Below are 24,208 nucleotides of genomic sequence, written 5' to 3' on the forward strand. Positions count from 1 at the left end.
TACACAACTTTAACAATAAATTACCTAAAAAAACTGTAAGCCTCCGGAGAGTACGGATTTCAGTTTTAAGATGGGGATACACCCCTCTATCCGCCCTTTACAACCTATTATTCAAAGCGTTTTACTTTATACTAAAGTTTTCCCAAAATATTTACAGAAAACTCCATTATTTTTATTTACGCACTCAACTTTCCCTATCCTTGCAAAATAAGTGCAGTAAAATATCAGCCTAGCATTTCCAACAGGCTTGCGAACATTTAAAAGTGCTGCAAAACCCCACTCTTTCTGGCTATCTCTTTTCCTGGTCCTACCGTTAGATTTAATGAACAAAAACAGCAATAAAAGCAAATCCGTGCGGTTTGACGTTCCAAAAAACTACTCATTTAAAAAGTTTCTAATTTAATGTTTTAAGTTTTTATTTAACTAAACTTTAAGTCATAATTCAAAATACACATTTCTTACACGACATGCTGTACATCCATGAATATGACGATTACATCCTGCTTAAACCAAAACTAAAATATCAAACTACATTTATTTACATAATATAAAAATGGCATTTATTTTTCAGTTAGATTAAACTACTTCTATAGAATGCTGAACCAATACAATTGAAACAACTTCAGATTTTGACTACAAAATTTAAGAAATTAAATTTACAAACGAATTTGGCAAAACAGTCTGATAGTGCAAACAACAAACAAAGAAGTAATCAAATTAGCATATTTTTTTATTTGCCAGTACAGTTTGTATGAGATTTTATTTACTTCTGAAATTACTTCTTTTTTAAATCGAATGTAACGACACAAGATACGAAATAAATTAAATTGTAAACAGTATTAAGTATTGAACATTTGGAGTTACTTAACTAAAATGGTCCCATCCCGTTGCTTTCTTTAAAATTTAAGTAAAAGCTAAAACTATGTCAGGAGCATGATAAATACTAGATAATTAAGATATCCGGTGGTAATCAACTGTTTATGTACATGAGTCGGTTGAACTTCCATTCGTACCTACCAATTGGGTTAATGCAACTGCTTTGTTAGAATTATTAAGAAACCCGATTATTGATAGTCGAAGAACTCAAAAATATTATGTACATAATGGCTGTGTTTTTTACGCGCATACATACATACATATGTATCTACGCTTAAAGTTTATGCAAATCAATAAGAGCACAGTTTTATATGCGCTTGTGAAATAGTAGCGCATAAAATCAGAATTTTTTTATCGGTTGTAGGTAATTGCCGATGATCGCTTTTTTCAGTTTAAGCGCAGATACGTATGGGCTTAAAAAAACAACTATGCTTTCATGGGTTTATAATAAAAACAAGTGAAGGAGTATCCAGATGAAGTATTCTAAATTAAAATAAATTTCTATTCATCTTCGCAACTGCGTGATATAGAAGTCACTAATTGCAGAAGTTTGTCACAGCACTGTCAATTTATTGCAATAGAAAGCGTTGAAAGGCATTTAGAATTTAACCCTAACTAAAGAAAACATTATTCTTTTCTCGAAAATAATTTCACCGTATTGTACAGCAAAATTACGAAAATGCGCCGGCGAAAATGTTCCATATTTCATAGGACAAAAGAACAACAAAAATTCAAAATAAAACTATTTCATTCAAATTTTTTGTAGAAATTAAAGTTGTCACACAACTATTTTAACCACTTTGTGTACACAGATAAATTAAAATCAGGTGGTGCCGTCACCTCCAATGTAGGTGGCAGAGAATGCTGCACTTATGCCTGGCTAGTGTGCAACAGTTTGAGAAAAGAACACACAACTCTACGAATATGCTGTGAAAAGAATACGAAAAGTTAAAGGCCCCGGCGCAGCGAAGAATAATGCAACATTATTAGGAGAAAAGAAAGCGCGGTACTAGTATTGATTCTCAACAAAAACCGTTTGAAGTCGACTGCATTTATTTTATTTAGAATCCCAAACTAAAATACTTGCACATCTCACCTATTGTATTTCTTGACTTACTAAAATGAATTAATCCTCTCTGTAAGTTATTAGAAATTTTATCTTTTTCTTTTACTCATTGCAATTGAAGCTAGTTAATTATAAGTTTAATTTTACTTTGTTTAATTAATTTAGCATTAATCTGTTTTCATAGTCTGTAAGAAATACTGTATTTTTAGACTATTAATTGAATTAAATTAAATTAAATTAAATTAAATATAGAAATATTATATTGAGTGCAAGTTTTAAAATCTCTTTTTTTTGGGGGCGAAACTGCTTAAATCAGGGATTAGCAACACGCCCTTTAACATTGTTAATGCGGCCCGCCAAGCCACAATCAGTCAGACTGGTAAATGGTTAACTAGCAATTTTTGCAATTCTTGCGGTTGCAATATTATTGTCATAAAGGTAAAATTGAAATTTGAAAAGGTCGAGGCAAGGAGCACCAGGACATTTGGTGGCTCCTAAAACACTCAGGCTAAAAAGCCCATTGTATTTAAAGCTCTGGAAAGAGGGTAGATAGTCAAGGAGGGAAGGAGAAAAGTGTCAGAGAAAGAAATAGGAAAGAATAGAGACAGAGATAGAGATAGTTAGTCCCGTGAGAATCTTGTGTCATAGAGGTAATATTAGAGTTTGTTATTCAAAATGTAGTTGTCGTACAATTTTTTAACTTTCAAATTTTTCACCCATAATAGCACATCGGTAAAGCAAACTAACTAACTTGGGGATGAGCACAGGCATTTCCAAGAAAAGTGGAAAAATGATTATATTTACACTTTCGCCAAAGACAAAGCTGTATGCTTTAATACGCGCAGATATATTAAAAGAATATAATATAAAAAGATATTACGATACAAAACATGAACAACAATATAAAATTTTAACAGAACAAATCCGGATAGATAAGTTTAATTAAATGCAGAATAACTTGGGAAACCAACAGGATATATTTAAAAATCAAGCTATTTTATCAAATACGGCAGTAAAGGCTAGTTTTGCTGTCAGTCAAATACTGGCAAAAACAAATTAAACTCTTTGCGGATGGAGAGGTGATAAAAGAAGGTTTGACTGTTGTTGCAGAAATAATAGTTCCTGATAAAATAAATGGTATTTCAATCCTTAGATTATCAAGATTTACCATTGCAAGGAGAATTGAAGACTTGTCTGAGAACATAGCAACAAAGCTTCGTGAGCACATTGCAAAATTCGAATAATTTGGCACTTGAAGAGAGTTGCGATATTAGCGATGCAGCGCAACTCGCTATACATATTTTTACGTAGTATTCACATAAAATGTAATATTACTGAAGAATTGTGTTCACCGATTCCAATGCAAGGGGCTACAACAGACAAAGATCTGCACGATGAACTGAAGTCTGTGTTGCTAAAAAGTATAAAGAATGCAACTTATAAAGCGAAATACAATTGTTCTTGGATATGCCTTTCCTCATTTTGGTGATAAAGAATATATGACTCAGCATATCAATGATCTTAATATGGAACGTCAAGGCAAAGGGCAGTTTATTCACAATTTGTATGATAAAATTCAGGGCTTTGAGTGCAAATTAAAATTGTGGAAACAGCATATTTTTTCAGAATAATGTGTCTCACTTTGCACATTCAGAAAAAGAAAATGTTACTACTTCCCGACATTACCTACAATATGTAGACGTTTTATTTAAAGATGAGAAGACAACGGTTTCCAAGAGTATTTTTTTTCACGCCATTTAATACGCCATAGTATGGTAATATGGTGGATGCAGTTCCCGAAGACTTTCAAATTCCTTAAAACTATTTTTTTTTTGTTCAGTAAACATCGAACATTTTTATAAATCGTATGTGAGCTTTGAATAATTTGCGCTTTTAACGGAAAATGCAAAGTAAATGAGGTCTCTGTTCGGAAGTACGTAAGTTTGGAAACAATTATTTTCAGCCATGAAATTAATCAAAAATGACCACCAATCAAGACTGAGTGACGCACGATTAGAAAGCTGCCTACGTGTAGCTCTACCTCATCAAGTTCCGGCTGATATTCATCAGCTTATATCGAAAAACCAGTGCCATATTTCTCATTAAAAATTTCATGTAAATTCGTTTTTTTTTTGTTTGTTTTTATTTTAATTAAACTTTGCATATGAAATCTTTACTTTGTTTTTAATTTTATATTTTTTCACTCTAATGTTTATTATATTATAATTAAAGTTTTGTAAATTATTAATAACTGTTATTTTATGTGCGTTCATCAAAAAATTTGTAAATTTTAATTGGCCCGTTTATCAAAAAGGTTGCTCACCCCTGGTTTAAATAATAGTTCGACTCCTCTAATTTCTAATATTTTTAATTTTTATTTGAAAGACTTTGATTAAAGAAAGAAAGAGCATATCAAAAAACGCAAATATATATTTTTAATGTAATTTAAACCTAAAATGTTTTTTCTAATATAATTTTTCAAGTTTTACTCAAATTAAGGAATACAAATTAAAATGGATTGAAATTCAAGAAAAAACTAAGTCGCCAATCATGAGTTGCATAAATCATTAGTTTGAACACGAACTATTACGGCAACGATTGTTTGCATTCAAGCTCTTAATGAAAATATTAATATACATACACAGATATATGTATATACTATTTATATAAATATAACGCAATGATGAAATATGCATTTGTTTATGAAATATAAAAGAAATGTTTAACTTGGCTTTCATTATTTTTGTACAATTAAGAAAAATGGAAATTCGAACAAAGCTCTGCCTTCTAACTATACATATATACTTATATTTTAATTATTTTGAAACGACAATGTCTTTATTTATTATTAGAATATAATAAGCAGCAAGTAATGTAAAGTACAAATTTGACCAAAAATATTAAATATTTCAAAAGTAATATTATATTATAATACACTGAAGCCTTTTTTATGCGGTATATGAGTTTCTCAGAAAGCATTTACTTTCATACAAAACCAGGGGATGTGTTTCAACATTTCCAAAAACCGCATACATTCTTATACTCCATGTGAAAAATTCCAAAAAAATTCATACAAACTCTACTGTGGCAATCAAGGAAAAGAAAACGATTTCTTTATTCACTTCAATACCTATTATTTCATTCGAAACTAAGCAAACCCATTTTAATTTAAACATAAATAATGTAAATAAAATATTCTGTTTTCTTAATCACACAAAAAAAATACTACAATAAGTTCACGAATTATGTAAAGGCACAGATACGAGTTAATCATCAGAATTACTGCTAATATGTACTTTTTGCGTCGTTCAGTTTTAGATCCTTCCATCACGTGTGATCCCAATTCTTTTTTTGAGTAATTATATTTTTCAAGTGTTTCTGCTTCTCACGTCAACAAGACATGAAACATTCACGGCATCGACGCTCTGCTCGCCGCTCCAATATATTTTTAGTCTAAAGCGAAAAAAAGATTTGAAAAACCTCATAAATTCAAATCTGCATAAAAAGACACCTAGGCATATAAAGCTTTTGCTGAGCTATCTCATGCCAACAAATTATTAGAACCAGCTTCGAAAAATCCAATCTGTAGTTGAAGTAGAACCAATTTCAGATTGGAGTTTATTGTTTTATCTTAGAGACGCAACTTATTTAAAATGTAATGAGGGAAAACAAGACAGAACATAAACAAATCTATCGCTGACATTGTAAAATCTTTTTTAAGGTGAAAAACTACAATTACCCAAAGGAGTGATTTTTTTCCAAAGTAGTGATGACCTTAAAAACTAACCTTAAGATGACAATACATGACAAACGTTATTTACCAACTCATAATGTAACATCATATTGTATCGAAAAAGGCATGCATTTTTTTAAGCTGCATCAATGATCCTATCTAAAGAAAATATTAATTTATCTTAGTAACCAAATACTTGGTCTTGAATATTTATTTTTTCCATATTATTTGTGGCAAAGCAACTAAAGAATGAAACTGAGATGAACAGGGATTTTGATCTATGACCATCATTATATGTATATTATATTAACAAGTTACATTTTTATGAAATGTATCATTTTCTACTATTTTTAATACTAAAAATTCTGTAGATAACAACACAGCTTCTTGGCCGGCGTCCACTGTAACCGAGCACCCATGTGCTCACGATTTTGCAATATTGGTCATAAAGGATCAAAATGTTTTACGAGTGTAATAGCGTAGGCTCCTCAAAAAGTCGCTGAAAACTTAAAATTACAATGTTTAAGCATTCTCATAAACTATTTTAAATAACATTTGAATAGATAGTATTAGATATTTAGCAACCCAAAAGAAAGTAATTTGCCACCAACGACTACTTTCCAAAATAAATGCCTTCACGAGTGTAGTTCAAAGCTTTATGTTTCTTTTTATCTTCATTATTATTAAAATAATAATATTCTTATCAATTCAATTTGTTTAACCTAATATCTGTACTATACTAAGTTTATATAATATATAGTTTTTTTTTTTGTGTATATAATTATATGTTTTTACTGATGCTGAGGTTTTTAATTGTTGTTTATTTGTTGGTTGTATTGGTCCTTTGTTGTATCTTTTAACTTCAAATTTTGGTAGCTTTCTCTGATGCGAGTTTGGCTGATTTTCAAATCTTTGAGTTCTATTTTTACAAGTGATTTGCTTTAATATTCCATATACTACTAAACCCTTTAAATTTCTTTAACATACGTTCGGCGTACTAATAATAAGGAAGCGAGCGAATGACTGGATGGTTTTATTCCTTCAGTCCAATTCATAAGCATTTATTTTATTTCCTCGTATATCTTTGTAGTCAGAATCGATTTTTCAACGATAATTTCGAACTTAAAAAATCCACTACTACACTATTCAGCTGTAAATAGATTGCATTAGCTACCACAAAGTGTTATTAGAGCTCACAACCCAGTCTCTAAATCTTACGATATTAAATTTTCTTTCCCAAACATTCGCTTTCAAACCGTTTACGTGGGTGTGCAAATAATCTGTTCTAAACATAGTAGTATATTTAGTAAAAGTACCTTACTGAAAAGGTTCCTCAAGATGTTAATTTGGTTTTAATGCACTTAAGTAAAAACTTAAATACGCCAGCAACTGTTAATTAATCCATTTTTTTATAATTCAGGCGTTTTACTTAAATGAATCGAATATTTCAATGTTTCTCTTCAGTTCTCTTGTTCAATTGTTAGGATGAGAATTTTAGTGTTGTATTTGTATTTTTTCAACAAAAAAATTCATGTATGCAAATATGAAATCTTAGCGACTAGTAATGAAGTACGCCTGAGGTCCGATTATGAAAGATCTGAAATGATAAATAAAAATAATTAATACCGCTCATATATTATACAAAAAATAAAAAGTAAAACGGTTTATTTAAAGCCAACATATTCTCATGAAACTGTTACATTATAGGCTGAGGCTTGAGCCCTTACCACAAATGGCGACTGGAAATAATCATAACTTTTGTATCTTCCCACAAAAATTTCAAATACGAAGATTAATTTTATTTCGATCAAAACGATGCCTGTTTTAACCTGTTAAGCAATTAGTTTTTCTTAGACAGCTCGATTTACTGTGTTGAATTAATTTCAAGTGAAGACTGTCGATGCAAAACCGGTTTTCAGCCAAATATTGGATTCACCGTGCACGCTGGCTGAACGATTATGATAACGATTATTAGGAAATTCAGTGTTCATGCTTACTTTACAATGTCAAAATAACAGGGAAAATTTCGTTTTTTGCTTAACTTTAAATTTCATAGCAAATGCAATTTCCTTTTTCGGCATGACGCACATATACGACATTAACTAAAAAATGAACTTTTGAAATTGACGCAAATATACGACATAATCACTTACCAGGTTAATTGCGGCAGATGGAATTTTTAAGGGGGGAAGCTGGTCTAGAGCGCAAAAAATGGGCATATTTTATGAATTTATTTTGACTCAACAAAGGAATCAATCGAAAATCTGTGAAATAGGTTTAATAATATAGCTTTCATGGTACAAATACAAAATTTTTCGTCTGAATTAATTTCAAAATGGCCGCTGTCCAGCAGTTCTCCTAAGGCGCCTTTTTTCTAGTGGGTCCATTGCCGAAGACGTAAACTCCTTAATTTTTGTCCTGGATCAAAAAATAAAATTTTTTTAGTTTCTATATAACAACAGAAAGAGACGTACGTAGGATTTTTTCGATATTTTGTTTTTTCGCGAAATGGTGCACGTTTGAACAAAAAGTTACAATTTTCACTATAAAGAACGACATAAAATTGTTGTTTAAAAAAAAAACTTTGTAATATAAATAAAAAATCCTACGTACGTCTCCGGAGAAAGGTATTTCGAATGTATTGTCAAAATTTCGTAAGAATCGGTAAAGATTTGTTCGAGTTATGTCTTCGGCCAGTTTAAAAAAAGTGATTTCGAGAAAAACGCGTTTAAAGTTGTAAATAGCGTTCGGGGCATACCTGCGAGGCACTGCCGTCGAATGAAAAATTTGGGCATTTAGACATTTTTGCTGGCATCCCTCATTTGCTATATTATTTCTAAGACCCTAAAGCACCTTTTAAGACAAAAAAAAATTTTTCGATTTTTTCAAAATTCTAGACCAGCATTATGAGGTGTGTTCAAAAAATTAGGTGAATTTTCAAATTTCGCGGGCTACGTACATTCGACTTTCGATTATTAGTTTTTTTTTTTTTTTTTGTTGGTACACTCGTCTCGAAGATATATTCGGGTTTTAGCAATATAACCTGTTTATTCTGTTTTTGAGAGGCATAAATAAGACAAGTGCTTTGCATGTTCGGCGATTTTCTACTATCGAAAAAAAAATGGATCAAAGAAGTTGCATAAAATTTTGTGTAAAAAATTAAGTGTTCAAAAACACTTGAAATGTTGAAAGTGGCATTCGGTGAGAGTACTCTGAGTCAAAAAAATTTTTACAAGTGGTACAAACTTTTCACAGAAGGTCGAGATGATGTGAATGATGACGCTCGCTCTCGACGCTGACGATGTCGGCGTATCAGTTCAATCTTTTCTGAAATTTTGGGAATGAAGCGTGTAGCAGAGAAGTTCCTTCTAAAATTGTTGAATTTTGATCAAAAAAAACGTCGCATGAGCATCTCTAAGGAATTATTGAATGACGTGAACGATCCAGATTTACTTAAAAGGTTCATAACTGGTGACGAATTACGGGTATACGGTAATGACATCGAAACCAATGCCCAATCGTCCCAATGGAAGAGTCCAGGAGAGCCAAGTCCCAAAAAAAGCACGCCAAGTTCCATTAAATGTCAAGGTTTTGTTCACTGTTTTATTCAACTACCATGGTCTACTGAATCAGGAGTTCTTACCACAAGGTCATACCTTAGTAAGGAGTATTACCTTAAAGTCTTGCGCCGTTTAAGTGAAACAATACGAAAAAACGCCCGGAATTGTGAAAAAATGTATGGATTGGCACCATAAGCAGGTGCACTATGCTCGCTCAGCTTTATTTATGAGAGATTATTTGGCCAAAAACAACACCGTTATCATGCCTCAACCACCGTATTCACTAGATTTGGCCCCAGCAACTTTTGTCTGTTCCCAAGATTGATGAGACCCATGAAGGGACGGCGTTTTGCGATAATTGAAGAGATAAAAACCGAATCACTGAGAGAGGGCTCAAGAACATACCAAAAAGTGCATATCAGAACCGCTGGGAGGATTGGAAAAAACGCTGGCACAAGGAGACTACTTTGAAGGAGATAAAATAGAAACTGATGAATAAATAAATATTTTTTGAGAAAAATTAAAATTCTCCTTATTTTTTGAACACACCTCGTACATGTCATAGGTTAGGTTAGCTTAGGTCTGGCAGCCGCATCGCGCATAGAGACAGCGATGCCACTTAGACCACGAAATGGGTCCGTGGTGAACCGCAGGGGCTGGACTACATTTCCTTTTCCATATTTAACCATCCTGAGCCTTTGAAAAAGCGTAAAAGGTTGTTGATACCTTAAGTGTATAGATTATCTATATTCAGAATTAGAATCTTCAATATCGGTTCCTGCTTCTGGCTAGAGCCGGGCATGAGCAAAAAAGGTGTTGAATTATTACCAACTCCTTCTCATTCCTGCAGCTACGACAGAAATCATGCATGTAAACGCCTAATTTCCTATGAGACCATGTCCTGTGAGGGCCTCTACTACGGTCTTATAATATTCTTGGGCAGACGTAGATTTAGGCTTAGCCAAGTTTGCCTAGCAATTTCACAGGTATTGACACTAATCCATCTTTGATTTACAGAACTGATCATTAATAAAAAGCTTACAAGTTGCGAGAGGTATCCCATAAAATTACTTGTGTTTGGCATACAGGTACCTTCTCTTGCAAGTTGATTAGCCCTACAGTTCCCTGGTATATCTGAGGCCTGCAACCAAGAATAAGATGATACGATATTGTTTGGCCATCTCATTGAGAGATTGGCGACAATGTAATACACTCCTTGATGTTATTTGGAATGCATCCAGGGCCCGTAGGGCAGCTTGGCTGTCTGATAGAATGCAGATATCTGTTGATGATATTCTGTTTATCTCTAACCATTTTAAGGCTTCATGAATAGCGTTTATTGCCGTTTGAAAAACACTACAGTGATCCGGTAGTTTCAGGGATTCACTGATAGAAAGCTCTTCGCAATATACCCCTGATCCAACACCGGTGTCCATTTTAGAACCGTCCGTGTAGATCTTAACGGTTGTCTTGGGTGATGGATCTTCTTCAAGCCTTCAAGTCTAAAAGGGATTTTCATTAAGAAATTCCTCTCGAAGCAGAGAATGGGAGGGTGATAATCACAATCACTGGGTACATCCGTATAAGACTCTAAGATGGTTGAATGTCCATGCGTGACAGTCTTCCATTGTGAGCTCCCTCTGAGCCTTATAGCGCAACATAAATATGACTCTCGTGACTATCCAATTTGATTTTTTTAGTAACCCCAGTTAAGGCACAATCAAACAATTCCGAAGATAAATACGTTAAAACCCCACTCAATTGCACAGGATCAAATTGTTTCCATAATTTCCTCGGAAAAAATTACTGAAGTAAGAAATGAAAGGAAAAAATATAATTTTCTTAGCAAATACAAAAATCGAGTGCTAATTAGTGCTTGGGTTCGAAATCTATTGTGGACATGAAAAAAAAATTAATAAAAAAAAAGTTTTTATGATATCGGCGCCCCTCCTCGGACAATGGCAAACCTCCGGTTGCATTTCTGCCATGAAAAGCTCCTCATAAAAAATCATCTGGCATTCGGACGCGGTATAAAACTGTAGGTCTTTCCATTTACGGAACACCAACACACGCACAAAAAATTTGAGAAGCTCGGTCAACCACCCAAAAAAACGATATACGCGCCAGTTTTATATATAATTAACACCCCACCCCTTTGAACTATTTTGTCACATTACTTTTAGTGTGACACGATAAAAAGCGAATGTCTCTCTTATGAAGATTGTTGCTAATGCAGCAGTTTACCAAATCCTCCCCTGTGCAGTGAAGTTATGGGTCGTTGTTGGTTATCTCATTATCTCATATAACGCTAGACCCAAGATTCGACAGAGCGAGACCAGAGGGAAAGAGTTGTTAGATGAAAGAATTTTGAAAGAAGGTATGTGAAAAGGTAGTTAGTGTTATGCGGAGTAGGAGTTTAACCTGCTACTTTATCTAGAACGTAATTGTGCCAGAATAACGCGGGTCTCATGATGCTGCGATAGGTGATTGGATCGGCAGCGAGAGTTCGTAAAGGTGGTAAAAGACTCGGTAACAGCTTATGAAGATGATGGTCATTATTATTAGCTCAGCGCATTACGCTTTTTCTATACGATTCGATTTACTTCTGCGTATATTAAAATATTATTATATTTATACTCACAGCTTGGTGTGGCTTCATAGCGCCTCTGTATTTGATCATAAGTGAATTTCACAAACGCATCATACTGCTCAGCGAGCTTCGTAGTCAACACGGCGTTGTATTTTTCACGAATTTCATCTTCCCGCTCCTTCAGCATACGTTCGCATATCAATTGCACCTGTTTGAATGTAAAAAGGGCTTTCTCTGGATTACGCACCAAGCTTGGTGGAGTGTCTGGGCGACGAGGACTATCGGCGCCCATTTCAGAACCGCTAGATTCTGAATCTTGTTGCATACCATCAATGGTGGCCGATGAATACTGGAGACGTTTACAACGGTGCAGTCGCTTGATTTCATCCCTAATATCCTGGGCTATTTTATCTAAATAACATAATACAAACAATGAAATATCGGAAAAAACTTTATGCTTATTTCTACAAGTATCTTCCCGGAAAACCTATACCTACCTGGTGATATTTTTGATAGATTGGACTCTGTGAATGGATTCATTTGAGGTTCCTTTGAAACGCGGCTTCCGCTGGGACCTTGCACGTTATCATATGAAGTGGTGGCAACTGAAGATGAGCGCAATGATGATGATCCATTTCCTGTTGATTGGCCAAGCGGATTGCAACGTCTACGTTTTGTAGGCCGTTGATTTAGCGCTTCCCAATCTAGAGTCCGTTTGAGTGTTGCACAGGCCATTTTTTATGAACAATAGTTTTTTCTGTTCTTAATATTATTGTTGTATGATATATTTTTTGCCACGGGATAAAAATCTATAAGTATATAAAATGTGATAGTAAAATGATACTAATAATATCGAAGAAAACAATTTTGTTCAAAACCAACCAGACAAAGTAAATAATTTAAAATGGTTTCCAATAAAAATCACTTAAAAGAAAAAGGCTTAAATGTACATTCCTTCCTTCCACAGGTGTCTTACAATGAAACGACGGTAATACACTACATAAAAAATTAGAATTTAAACAAAATCCTTACAGCTTAGTTTGCCTTATACTCGAAAATAGGCTAGATTTAAAGTAAAAAATAATAATGTAAGGTACAAATTTTGAACTCCTCCTTCGTAAAGTTACTTATTATCTAAAAGAAAAGACAAGGCCTCGTTCCCACGGCAGTCGGTTCTGCGTAACCGGAACGGCCGAGTTATGTATGTATGCATTCCCCGTATATGTATGGGGAATGTTTATGCTGCTACAACAACAAGGTCTCATTAGCAGTCATCCTAATCAGAGATTTTTCTTTCGATACATTTTTAATGGTTTCTTAGTTTGCGGGATTTTCACAAACTGCTCTCAAAGTAACAACCGAATCCACTTCACCTCTTTTTTGAGCAGTGAGTTATTATGTCTGCGTAGTTTTCTTGATTTTCTGTTAGCTCCGCAGCTTGTCTTCCTTGGGGCCGGCCGAATTTTCGAAGATTTGCGTCCCAATTTCGATGTTAGCCCGATGCGACTGTGTGTTCCTAACAGATTCAGTTTTTCAGGAATCATTCCAAAAATTCTTGTCTAAGTTTATCTCTGTACATATACCGATAGCATACACCTCCCCTGGAGATGAAATCAGATTTGAAATTATTGCTCTTGATTAAAGCCATTCGCATTTCACTTAAAAAATATTCTACGTTCCCCCCATTTTATGTACCATGTATTGTATTTGTACGTCACGCTTGCTCTTTCTTTATGTAGGTGCTATATTCTTCGGGAAGAATCCTTTAATAATATCTTGCAACGAAAAGAGTATGTTAGAAAACACGTATACAAAAAGTACAAGGAAGAGCTGTAATTTAACATTTCTAATATCCACAAAGCTTGAAACCAACAAAACTAAACCAGAAAATAAATTCAAAGTAACGTTAATTGAAGAATATTTAAAATAGAATTAAAATGCAGTGTAAAACGACATTTCAGCTTATTTCATGTAATTAGGCAAACTTTAAAAAGAATTGATTTTAACCGAGACTATAGCCTGCAAGTTTTTTGATATATTCAGGCGTTACTTTCTTCTACTCCTCTTGTAAGGCCACAAATTCCTGTTGTTGTAGCAGTATAAATATTCAAATTCCGGGTCGTTCCAGTAAGGTAAGTCCCTTGTTGTTGTTGTTGTTGTTGTTTTAACAGCATAGTTAGCCCTGTCAGTGTAAGTATATCATCGGTCGTCTTCGTCTAGCTCATCTAAGGGTAGGCCCAGGAAACATGCTGTTTCGACAGGTTGGGTCCAGAGGGAGAGGGGGGTTAGATGAGTCGGTTTGAGGGGGGCATGTGAAGAGGTGGTTAGTGTCGTGCGGGGTACCTTCACATGCCGGACATGTGTTTGGTATGTCGGGGTCAATTCTGGATAAGTAGGAGTTTAACCTGCTACAATATCCAGAACGTAATTGTGCCAATGTTACACGAGTCTCACGGGGAAGCTGGAGCTCTTCATCTGCGATAGGTGGTGGTTGGACTCCGATTACGGCATTCACGGGACGGGAGTTCATGAAGGTGGTAACGGTCTCCCGGTGAAAGTCGTTTATTGACTGTCTAAATACTGTCCGGTCCAGTAGGTTTCGGTCAGTTTTGTCCTGGAGTTCGTCAGCGTAGTCAAGGAGGTGTCTCCTGACGTGCCTGGGAGGCGGCTCAGGCTCAAGCAGGTGTCTGCAGGGGTGAAACCTGCGGTAACACCCCAGCAGGAACTGCTTGCTGAGCAATTTGTTGTGCTCCGCAACTGGGAGCATTTGTGCCTCGTTGTGTAGATGTTGGATGGGAGACATCAGGAGGCACCCGGTCGCTGTCCGAATGGCGGTATTTTGACATGTCTGAAGCTTTGTCTACTGCGAATCACTAGTTCCAGGCGACCAGACAGGCGCAGCATAGTTTAGAACCGGCCGGCCAATTGCCTTAAATGTCGAAAGCAACAGTTCTTTGTCTTTGCCCCAAGTGCTGCCGGCCAGCGATTTGAGGACCTTGTTGCGATTTTGGACTTTAGTGGCAATTGCAGTTGTATGCGCAGAGAAGGAGAGCAAGCTGTCAAAGGTTACACCCAAAACTTTGGGGTTATTTACAGTCGGAATTGGTGTGTCGTCGACTTTTACCTTAAGGGACAGCTTGACCTCCTTTGTCCAGGTGGTGAAAAGGGTCGCCGTGGACTTGGTGGGGGAAAGTTGGCGATTCCTCGCAGTGAAAAAGCGAGAAAGGTCGGTGAGGTAGTTGTTCACTTTGGAACACAGGCCATCGATGTCATTGCCCGACGCCATTATCGTGCAATCGTCAGCGTATGAGATCAGGGAAACTCCCGCTGGTGGTTGGGGGAGCTTCGAGATGTAGAAGTTAAAAAGCAAGGGTGAAAGGACACCACCCTGCGGTACGCCTTGCTTAATCTTCCTCTGCTTTGATATTTGATCTCGAAAAATCACTGACGAGTGCCGACCGCTCAGGTAGTTCGCGGACCACCTCTTCAGCCCTGGCGGGAGTGTCGACTGATAAATATCATCTAGTAGCGTGGAATGGCTGACTGTATCGAAAGCCTTCTTTAGGTCCAACGCTACTAGGACAGTCCTCTCGCAGGGGCGGTTTTGGTTAAGCCCGCGATTTATCTGGGCGTTTATGGCGGTGAGTGCAGTGGTGGTGCTGTGCACTCGTCGGAATCCGTGCTGATGTGGGGCTGGGGCCAGGTGTGTCGTGTAGAGAGGGAGTAGGAGGGCTTCAAGTGTCTTCACTACTGGGGAAAGGAGAGTTATCGGCCGATAAGACTCCCCTTGGTTGGCGAGTTTCCCAGGTTTCAGTAGTGGGACCACTCTCCCTGCTTTCCACTTGTCAGGGATGATGAGAGTGGCCAGGGACAAATTGAAGACCCTTGTGAGGTATCCTACTCCCAGGGGTCCAGATGCTTCAGCATCAGCGCGTCTAATCCGTCAGGGCCAATGGCTTTCGATGATTTCGACTTGTTGATGGCCCCCTGAACCTCATCTCCGGAGAAAGTAAGTGGCGCACTGTCGTTCGGTTCTGTCGCCCGAAGGATGCAGTATGAACAGCCGGCTAAAATAGCTCGCGTATCTCTTCGGGTCCGACGAAGTACAACCGTTGAAGGTGATAGCCACCTTGTCGTTGTGTTTCGTCGGGTTCGACAGAGACCTAACGGTGGACCAGAGCTTACTCACACCGGAGGTGAGGTTACAAGTCTTCAGGTGCTCAACCCATTTAGTCCGCTTATGTTGATTTACCAGTTGCCGGATCTCCAAATTGAGATCCCTTATGCGGGGATCCCCGGGATCGGCCTGGCGTAGGTGGCCACGCTCGTTCGCTAAACTGGCTGCTTCTGCTGGGAAATGAGGACGGATGTCCTTATAACTTCCAGCTGGGATGAAGCGAGCCGCAGCAGCTGTGAGCACCTTGCGGAATGCGCGTTCGCCCACGCGCACGTCAGTGGGGATGGGAAGAGCGGCGAAGGTGTCCTCGGTGAATTCCGTGAAGCCGGCCCAATTAGCTTTTTTAAAGTTAAAGTAGGACCGGTGATTCGCGGAAACGAAGTCGGCAGGTCTCTCAATCGAGACGATAATGGGCAAGTGGTCTGATGCAAGCGATAGCATAGGTCGCAACGTTATGCTATTTATCAGACCCGCGCTAGCTATTGTTAGGTCAGGCGAGCTGCTACAGTTGCCCACTACCCTGGTGGGGGCGTCGTCGTTCACAGTGCTGAATGTCGAGTCGTCTATCTGCTCTGCCAATTGCTGTCCCCTACGATCATTTGGCAGGCTTGAATGCCAAAGATCGTGATGCGCATTAAAGTCACCTACAACCAATCGGTTTTCACCTCTGATGAGCGCACCTATATCAGGGTGATATCCTGCCGGGCAGCAGGTGACAGGGGGTGTATATACGTTAAATATTTCGGGCTCGAAATCGCCTGACCGGACAGCTTTGCCTTGACATTCTAAGGTGCTGTCCCTGCGGTCGATTCCTTCATCGATGAGACGATACTGCAAGGAAGGAAGGAAGTTACCGGAATGACTCGGGTTTTTCTTCCCGACCAAGGGCTGCCGCCCCAGTACACTAGCCCTGTCTAGTGTATCGTATAAGGTAAGTCCCTAAATCCTATCGATTGCTTAGGTGATGTTTTCTTATATTTCGCTCAAAAATTGCCCATAAATCCTCAATTACAATATTACAGGGACGTTCTCTGGAAGGTTGTTTGTAAATCTGCAGAAGTTTTTGCTTTAGTTTAGAATTGAGAGACATTTTTGCAAATATTAACATATAAAATTGAATTTTACAGGAGTGTCCTCTAGAATCATTTTTTTTAATATGTAGAATTTTTGCTTAGAAATATTTTACGCACGGGGGCCCCCGGCGGCGCTTTAAAAAAATAAACCCTCATCAGTCCAACTCCGGCTACGCCATCCAGAGTATTTTTACGTAGAACTCCTTTCCGCGTTAAAACCATTAAACCAAAAATTAAAGCATCATATGCATGTGTGCAGTAAAGATGCACAATAACCCCCATCCCCATCATCAACACTGAAATGAAATACTTCATTTTTGTTCATATTTTTATTTTCATTTCCAGGCATCCGGCAACATTATATTGTTGTCAATTCCAATGAATTCCTATTCTCATTTAAAATTGGAAAGTGGTAATATTGGTACAGGTATTTGCGTTTTTCATTGAAATGCAAGCATAAACATAAGTAAATCACGAGTATGAGTGTATTTTTTGTGAATTTAAGTGATGTTTAGAAAAAAAAAATATATTATTGTATAATGTGCCAAACTATAGTGAGGTTCCAGGTGGCACTTTAAAGGGAAATAATTACAGAACTCTTATTTCCGGAACAATTGGGAGTTATAATGCTTGTTCCTAAACCACTCCCCAATATTTCCACCAAGTTTCATTAAATAAGTCATTATAAATATTTTGTCTAAAATTGCCCATGTTACATCATATCAAATCCGTCCCAAAAATACTGCAGATTCACAAACATCCTTCCAGTCTCTGCATACAAACTTCTTTCTCTAATTGAGGTGTCTGGCAACACCAACTTTTCGATAAATTGCACAACTTTAATAATTTACTTAAAAACCATAAGCCTCCAGAGGGTGCAGTTTTCAGTTTTAAGATGGCGATACACCCCTCTATCCCCCCTTTACATCCTTTTCTTCAAAGCGTGTTACATTATACTGAATATTTCCCCGGCATTTTGGTGCACAACTACCAATTCTACGGAATTGTTTTTTGCTAATAACTTTTGAACGGTTCAAAAGAATTACGCCCCACTTTTTGAATATTATATTGTGACCAAAACTCGTCGATTGGTACGCATATCGACTATTTTTGACCAATTTTGGCACACGTGCCAAACTAGATAATCATCAGAAGTATTTAAAGGAGAATTGGATCAAGCCGAACGAAGGAATTCGTTAACCATTGAATTGCAGGTAAGCAAACTGCTCATTGTTACCAATTGTAATATACGGATTAATGAATATTCACTCCCCTAATTATTTAAAACTAAATAATTTATCTAATTTGCTTCCATTGAAATTATGGAATTCAGCTCCACCCAATGCATCAGTGGAAATATTTCCTAAACATGTTGTGTTTTTTGGTATGCGACTACATTCACGTATGTATATACATGTGTATATAACACAATGTTGGAACTTTGACGGGTTTACATATGAATTTTTTCGATGCTAAACCTAACCACACCAAATGCATATATGTACAGATATACATGATGTACGATCGCATATATATATATATATATACATACGCTTTTAATTATTGAAACCATAAATGCACATTTTTATCGGAATAAAAATGATTGAAATATCTACTTTGTTCTCACCAACGCACGACCCTCATTTACGTTTCCTCTTCAACCGTTTTAATAGCGTTTTCTCTGATTACTTTATTTCACAAATTGACTAATTTGGAAAATCAATTGTTTACCTTTCGTTCAACATATAACTCAAAGGCCACTTCAATGCACAGTTAAATTAAAGTTTTTATAATTCTACACTTGCCTACGATGGTGAAAAATGCTTTTTTCTTTTTTAACTCTCGGAAATTTTGTAGCAAATTTTAACACAATGAAAGTTGGTGACGACGTTCGACGACTAATTTCGGATTGCTGTAGAATATAATGAACGAAGAAATCACTTTCAGAGGGCAGGGTTGCAATCGCCTAACTTTTATACTATGTTTACATCGCTTTTTAAGCATTTTTCTTATATCTGCATGATGCAAAAGGAATGAGTACTGATGGTGGCGCCTTGCCAAAACAGTTACTTTACTTTTTACAATTTTGACCCGTCTGATGTCAGGTCCCTCGCCAACACAAAACAAGCAAAGGCAGGAAAAATTACTTGTTTGTGAAAATTCAGTGAATAGCTAATGAAATCGAAGTGCCGTGCCCAAAGAATTTTTTTTCGTTTTGAGTGTGTGCAAGAATGTGTGTGGGTAAATATATAAATTCTTGTGTTTGGTTGTTGTTGTTGTTGTTGTTGTTGTTGTTGTTGTAGCAGTATCTTTGCCCTGTCAGTGTTATGTAAATTACCGGTCGTCTTCGTCTACCTCATCTAACGGTAGGCCCAGGAAACTGGCTGTTTCGACGGGTTGGGTCCAGAGGGAGAGGGGTGTTAGATGAGTGGGTTTGTTGGGGCATGTGAAAAGGTGGTTAGTGTCGTGCGGGGTGCCTTCACATGCTGGACATATGTTTAGTATGTCGGGGTCGATTCTGGATAGGTAGGAGTTTAACCTGCTACAGTATCCAGAACGTAATTGTGCCAGGATTACGCGGGACTCTCGGGGAAGCTGGAGCTCTTCATCTGCGATAGGTGGCGGTTGGACTCCGAACACGGCATTCGGGGGTCGGGAGCTTAGGAAGGTGGTAAGGGTCTCCCGATGGATGTCGTTAATGGTCTGTCTGTATACTGTCTGATCCTGGAGTGGTCTGTCTGTTTTGTCCAGGATCTCGTCCACGTAGTTGAGGAAGTGTCTCCTGATGTGCCTAGGAGGTGGCTCGGGCTCGAGCAGGTGTCTGCATGGGTGAGGCCTGCGGTGACAGGTGTTGTGTGAGGAGTGGGAGTAGAAGGGCTTCAAGTGTCTTCACTACTGGGGAAAGGAGAGTTATCGGACGATAAGACTCCCCTTGGTTGGCGGGTTTCCCAGGCTTCAGTAATTTCCACTTATCAGGAATAATGAGAGTGGCCATGGATAGATTGAAGACCTTTGTGAGGTATTCTACTCCCAATGGACCCAGTTTTTTCAGCATCAGCATGTTTAGTCCGTCGGGGCCAATGGCTTTTGATGGTTTCATTCGTTTGATGGCCCCCTGAACCTCGTCGCTGGTGAAAGTAAGCGGTGCGCTGTTGTAGGGCAGTTTGTGCAACCGTCTGGTGACACAAAGTTTGGATCTGTCGACCGGAGGATGCAGTATAAATTGCCGGCTAAAATAGCTCGCGCATCTCTTCGGGTCCGACGAAGTACGACCGTTGAAGGTGATATCCACCTTGTCGTTGTGCTTCGTCGGGTTCGACAGGGACCTTACGGTGGACCAGAGCTTGCTCACACCGGAGGTGAGGTTACAAGTCTTCAGGTGCTCAACCCATTTAGTCCGCTTATGTTGATTTACCAGTTGCCGGATCTCCAAATTGAGATCCCTTATGCGGGGATCCCCGGGATCGGCCTGGCGTAGACGGTCACGCTCGTTTGCCATAACGGCTGCTTCGGCTGGGAAATTGGGACGTAACTCCCGGACCCGTCCAGCGGGTATGAAGCGAGCCGCGGCGGCTGTGATCGCCTTGCGGAGTGCGCGTTCGCCTGCGCGCACATCGGTGGGAGTGGGTAGGGCTGCGAAGATGTCCTCGGTAAATTCCGCGAATCTGGTCCAATCAGCTTTGTTAAAGTTGATGTATGACCGGTGATCCGCGGAAACAAAGTCGGCAGGTCTCTCGATCGAGATGATAATGGGCAAGTGGTCTGATGCAAGCGATAGCATAGGTAGCCACGTTATGCTATTTATCAGACCTGCGCTAGCAATTGTTATGTCAGGCGAGCTGCTGCAATTGCCCACTACCCTAGTGGGGGCGTCGTCGTTTACAGTGCTGAACGTCGAATCGTCTATCTGCTCTGCCAATAGCTGTCCCCTACGATCATTTGGCAGGCTTGAATGCCAAAGATCGTGATGCGCGTTAAAGTCACCTACTACCAATCGGTTTTCTCCCCTGATGAGCGCACCAATATCGGGGAGATATCCTGCCGGGCAGCAGTGACAGGGGATATGTAAATATTATATATTTCGAGCTCAGCATCGCCTGACCGGACAGCTATACCTTGACGTTCTAAGGTGCTGTCCCTGCGGTCGATGCATTCATCAATAAGACGATACTGCACTGAATGGTGTACTATGAACGCTAGGCCACCACCGTTGTCTCGCTCGCGGTCCTTTCGGTGCACGTTATAGCCGTCCCTGGTAATCAGGGGAGAGCTAGCGTGCAGTTTTGTCTCCTGGACCGCAGCTATCTTAATTCCGAACCGACTCATGAAGTCGACTATCTCGTCAATCTTACTCGTTAGTCCGTTGCAGTTCAGTTGCAAAAGCTTGAAGCTTCGCGGGAGCGTCGTCGTAATTCGGGGGGTGAGGGATGCGTGATGTTATCTGCGTTGGTCCTGCTGTGCATTCCGCAAAATAGGTAATGGCCTGATGTTGTCTGGTGGCCGCGCCTCTGGGGGCGGTTGCGGGTGCAGAGCTCTGCAGCAGGGGGCAACGTAGTCACGTGTCCACTCACGGGTGGTGTGCAGGCCGGAGCACCTCCGAAAATGGCACCAGCCACTGCAAGAATTGCATTGAACTGTTGACAAGTTCCGAGGCACTACGGTCTGACACACGGAGCAGACTGTGCGGGGGACCAAGAGCTGCTGGTTTGTCCCCGCACTGGGGTAGGAGCAGGAGGGTTGTGGGTTTGAAAGGAAGTTGTGTTGCTCTTGGGGGCTCCTTACCGTGGAGGTGTTATTAGTGGCGGCGGTGTGAAGTGCCGGCACTGAGGGCAGTGTAGCCGTAGAGGCGGGGGCCGCCTGTGAGCGGGAGCAACACGTGGCCACATACCTTGTGGACCACTCCCTGTGTGTCTTAAGGCCTGAGCAAGTCTTAAGATGGCACCACCCGTTGCACTGGTTACACCTAACCGAGGTGGAGTTCGGGTGGAGCCGTTTGTGGCAAATGCAGCAGTACAATACTTCAGGTCCGGGGTTGGGTTCGACGCCAGCCCGGAAGAGAAGTATTTGGAGCAAACTGGCTGCTAAGAGTTGCTCCTGTGACGTGAGATTTAAGGTAAAGTACGGTACACTAGACAGGGCTAGTATACTGGGGCGGCAGCCCTTGGTCGGGAAAGAAAACCCGAGTCATTCCGGTAACGTAGAACCGGCTGCCATGGGAATGTTTGGTAGTTTCTATTGCTTTCGCCTACTCTTTCTCTTCACAAACAAGTAGTACCCCTCCCTTTTGTTCGTTTATTCAAAGGCTCTGGTAACATAGCGAATTCGTTAAAGTATTTCTGTAACCACATGAAATTAAGTATTGTCGATCAACATTCTCACTTGGCACTGAGATTGCCATACAGATGTATGAATACTTTACAAAACAAATTTGGAAAGAAAACGAAGAGGCCATCGTTTAAGTCAGAGGGCTTAATTGGGTGTTATATTCCCACTACGTATTGGGCAATATAAGACCACAGATTTTAGAGTCTATATTTATTATACCCAACTTATATATTCCCTATATTCTTGCTCTTTGTATGTTTATATGTACTTATGTACAATATATCAATTTACTGCAATATGTTATGCTGGGTGAAGAAGTGAATGTTCTTTATTAAAACTAATATTTAAATGTTGTTGGTTATGTTACCACACGCCATAATTATTTAGGCTTTTTCAATTCCCCATCCAACGTGGGGGAAAAGTGGGTTCAGTTCTGCCCGAAAAAACATGAATTCAACCCAATTACGGGCCGCATATACATGAAGCATTTATCAAGTGAAAACATCGAATGAAATACATCAAACTTTTCTTAAAAATTAAAAAAAAAAGTCCATTTCAAAGCCATCATATTTTACTTAATCCTGGGTTGAAACACGGCTCGAATAAAACACACAAATTAATGGCAATACACTTGCTTTTCTTTATTCCCAACATTTTGCTTCTAAATGTACCCGATAACCTTGAGACTGAATCGTTCCATTATTTTTCATTTATTGACTTATAATACGTTCACATTTAAGTGGATTATCTATTTTTTCGAGCTTAACTCCAAACCATTATTAAAAAGCGAGACTACTCTTACAAAATTTCTCTGGTGATTATAAAATCATCCTAGATTATTATCATACTTTTTTACGTACAACCCTGTGATTTCTGTGTTATAGATAATTATTTTTCCTCCAACTGTTTATTACTAGTATCCATTTATGCAGTCAAATTAGCTGTCCCTTCTCCTCTTCTTTTCTTCATATCGTTAATAATAATTAAACAAACCAAAAACTCCATAATATACCATCAAAGCAGTTTCTACGAATAAAAACCTTTCAAAACAGTATTGACAGATAATTGCCAAATTTGCAACTAATCTGCCATATGTGAAAAGGTAGATTAATTTTATGGATTTAGTGATATTTTTACTGCTTATGTGAATGTACTTTGAGAAGTTCAACTTACTACTAAATATCCCATGTGCAAGCACCTCGGCTTATATAAAGGGGTTTTCAATTGGTGCGGGTCGATTTTGGCGCCCTGTGGCAGCCATTTTGTTTTGGTGACATCTGCCAAATCTTTTGCTTATTATTCAGTTCTTCTTCTTCTTAATTGGCGCTATAACCGCTTACGCGATTTTGGCCGAGTTTAACAAAGCGCGCCAGTCGTTTCTTTCTCGTGCTAACCGGCGCCAGTTGGACACACCAAGGGAAGCCAAGTCCTTCTCCACCTGATCTTTCCAACGCAGAGGAGGCCGCCCTCTTCCTCTGCTACCACCAGCTGGTACCGCATCGAATACTTTCAAAGCCGGAGCGTTTGTATCCATTCGGACGACATGACCCAGCCAACGTAGCCGCTGGATCTTTATTCGCTGCGCTATGTCTATGTCGTCGTAAAGCTCATACAGCTCATCGTTCCATCGTCTGCGATATTCGCTGTTGCCAACGTGCAAAGGTCCAAAAATCTTACGCAGAATCTTTCTCTCGAACACTCCAAGCGTCGCTTCATCGGATGTTGTCATCGTCCAAGCTTCTGCGCCATACGTTAGGACGGGCATGATGAGAGTCTTGTAGAGTGTTAGTTTTGTTCGTCGAGAGAGG

General features: G+C 38.8%; 1 protein-coding gene across 4 annotated transcripts; it reads right to left on the reverse strand.

The window, feature by feature from the left end:
* Positions 1–6,401: 6,401 nt before the first annotated feature.
* LOC128859837 (akirin) lies at positions 6,402–19,000 on the reverse strand. Of its 4 annotated transcripts, none has more exons than XM_054096941.1 (4): positions 18,881–18,999; positions 12,323–12,634; positions 11,877–12,236; positions 6,402–7,272 (listed from the first exon to the last, which is right to left on the reverse strand). In XM_054096941.1, exons 2-4 carry the CDS (start codon positions 12,558–12,560, stop codon positions 7,262–7,264), a joined length of 609 nt encoding a protein of 202 aa, XP_053952916.1. In that variant the 5' UTR covers positions 12,561–12,634; positions 18,881–18,999; the 3' UTR covers positions 6,402–7,261. The 4 variants fall into 4 exon arrangements, with proteins under 4 accessions (XP_053952916.1, XP_053952914.1, XP_053952917.1 ...); XM_054096939.1 differs by having other exon boundaries at positions 18,807–18,999; XM_054096942.1 differs by lacking the exon at positions 18,881–18,999 and adding an exon at positions 18,703–18,799.
* Positions 19,001–24,208: the final 5,208 nt, after the last annotated feature.

The sequence above is a fragment of the Anastrepha ludens genome, chromosome 4, assembly GCF_028408465.1.
Source record: "Anastrepha ludens isolate Willacy chromosome 4, idAnaLude1.1, whole genome shotgun sequence".
NCBI classification, from domain to species: domain Eukaryota; kingdom Metazoa; phylum Arthropoda; class Insecta; order Diptera; family Tephritidae; genus Anastrepha; species Anastrepha ludens.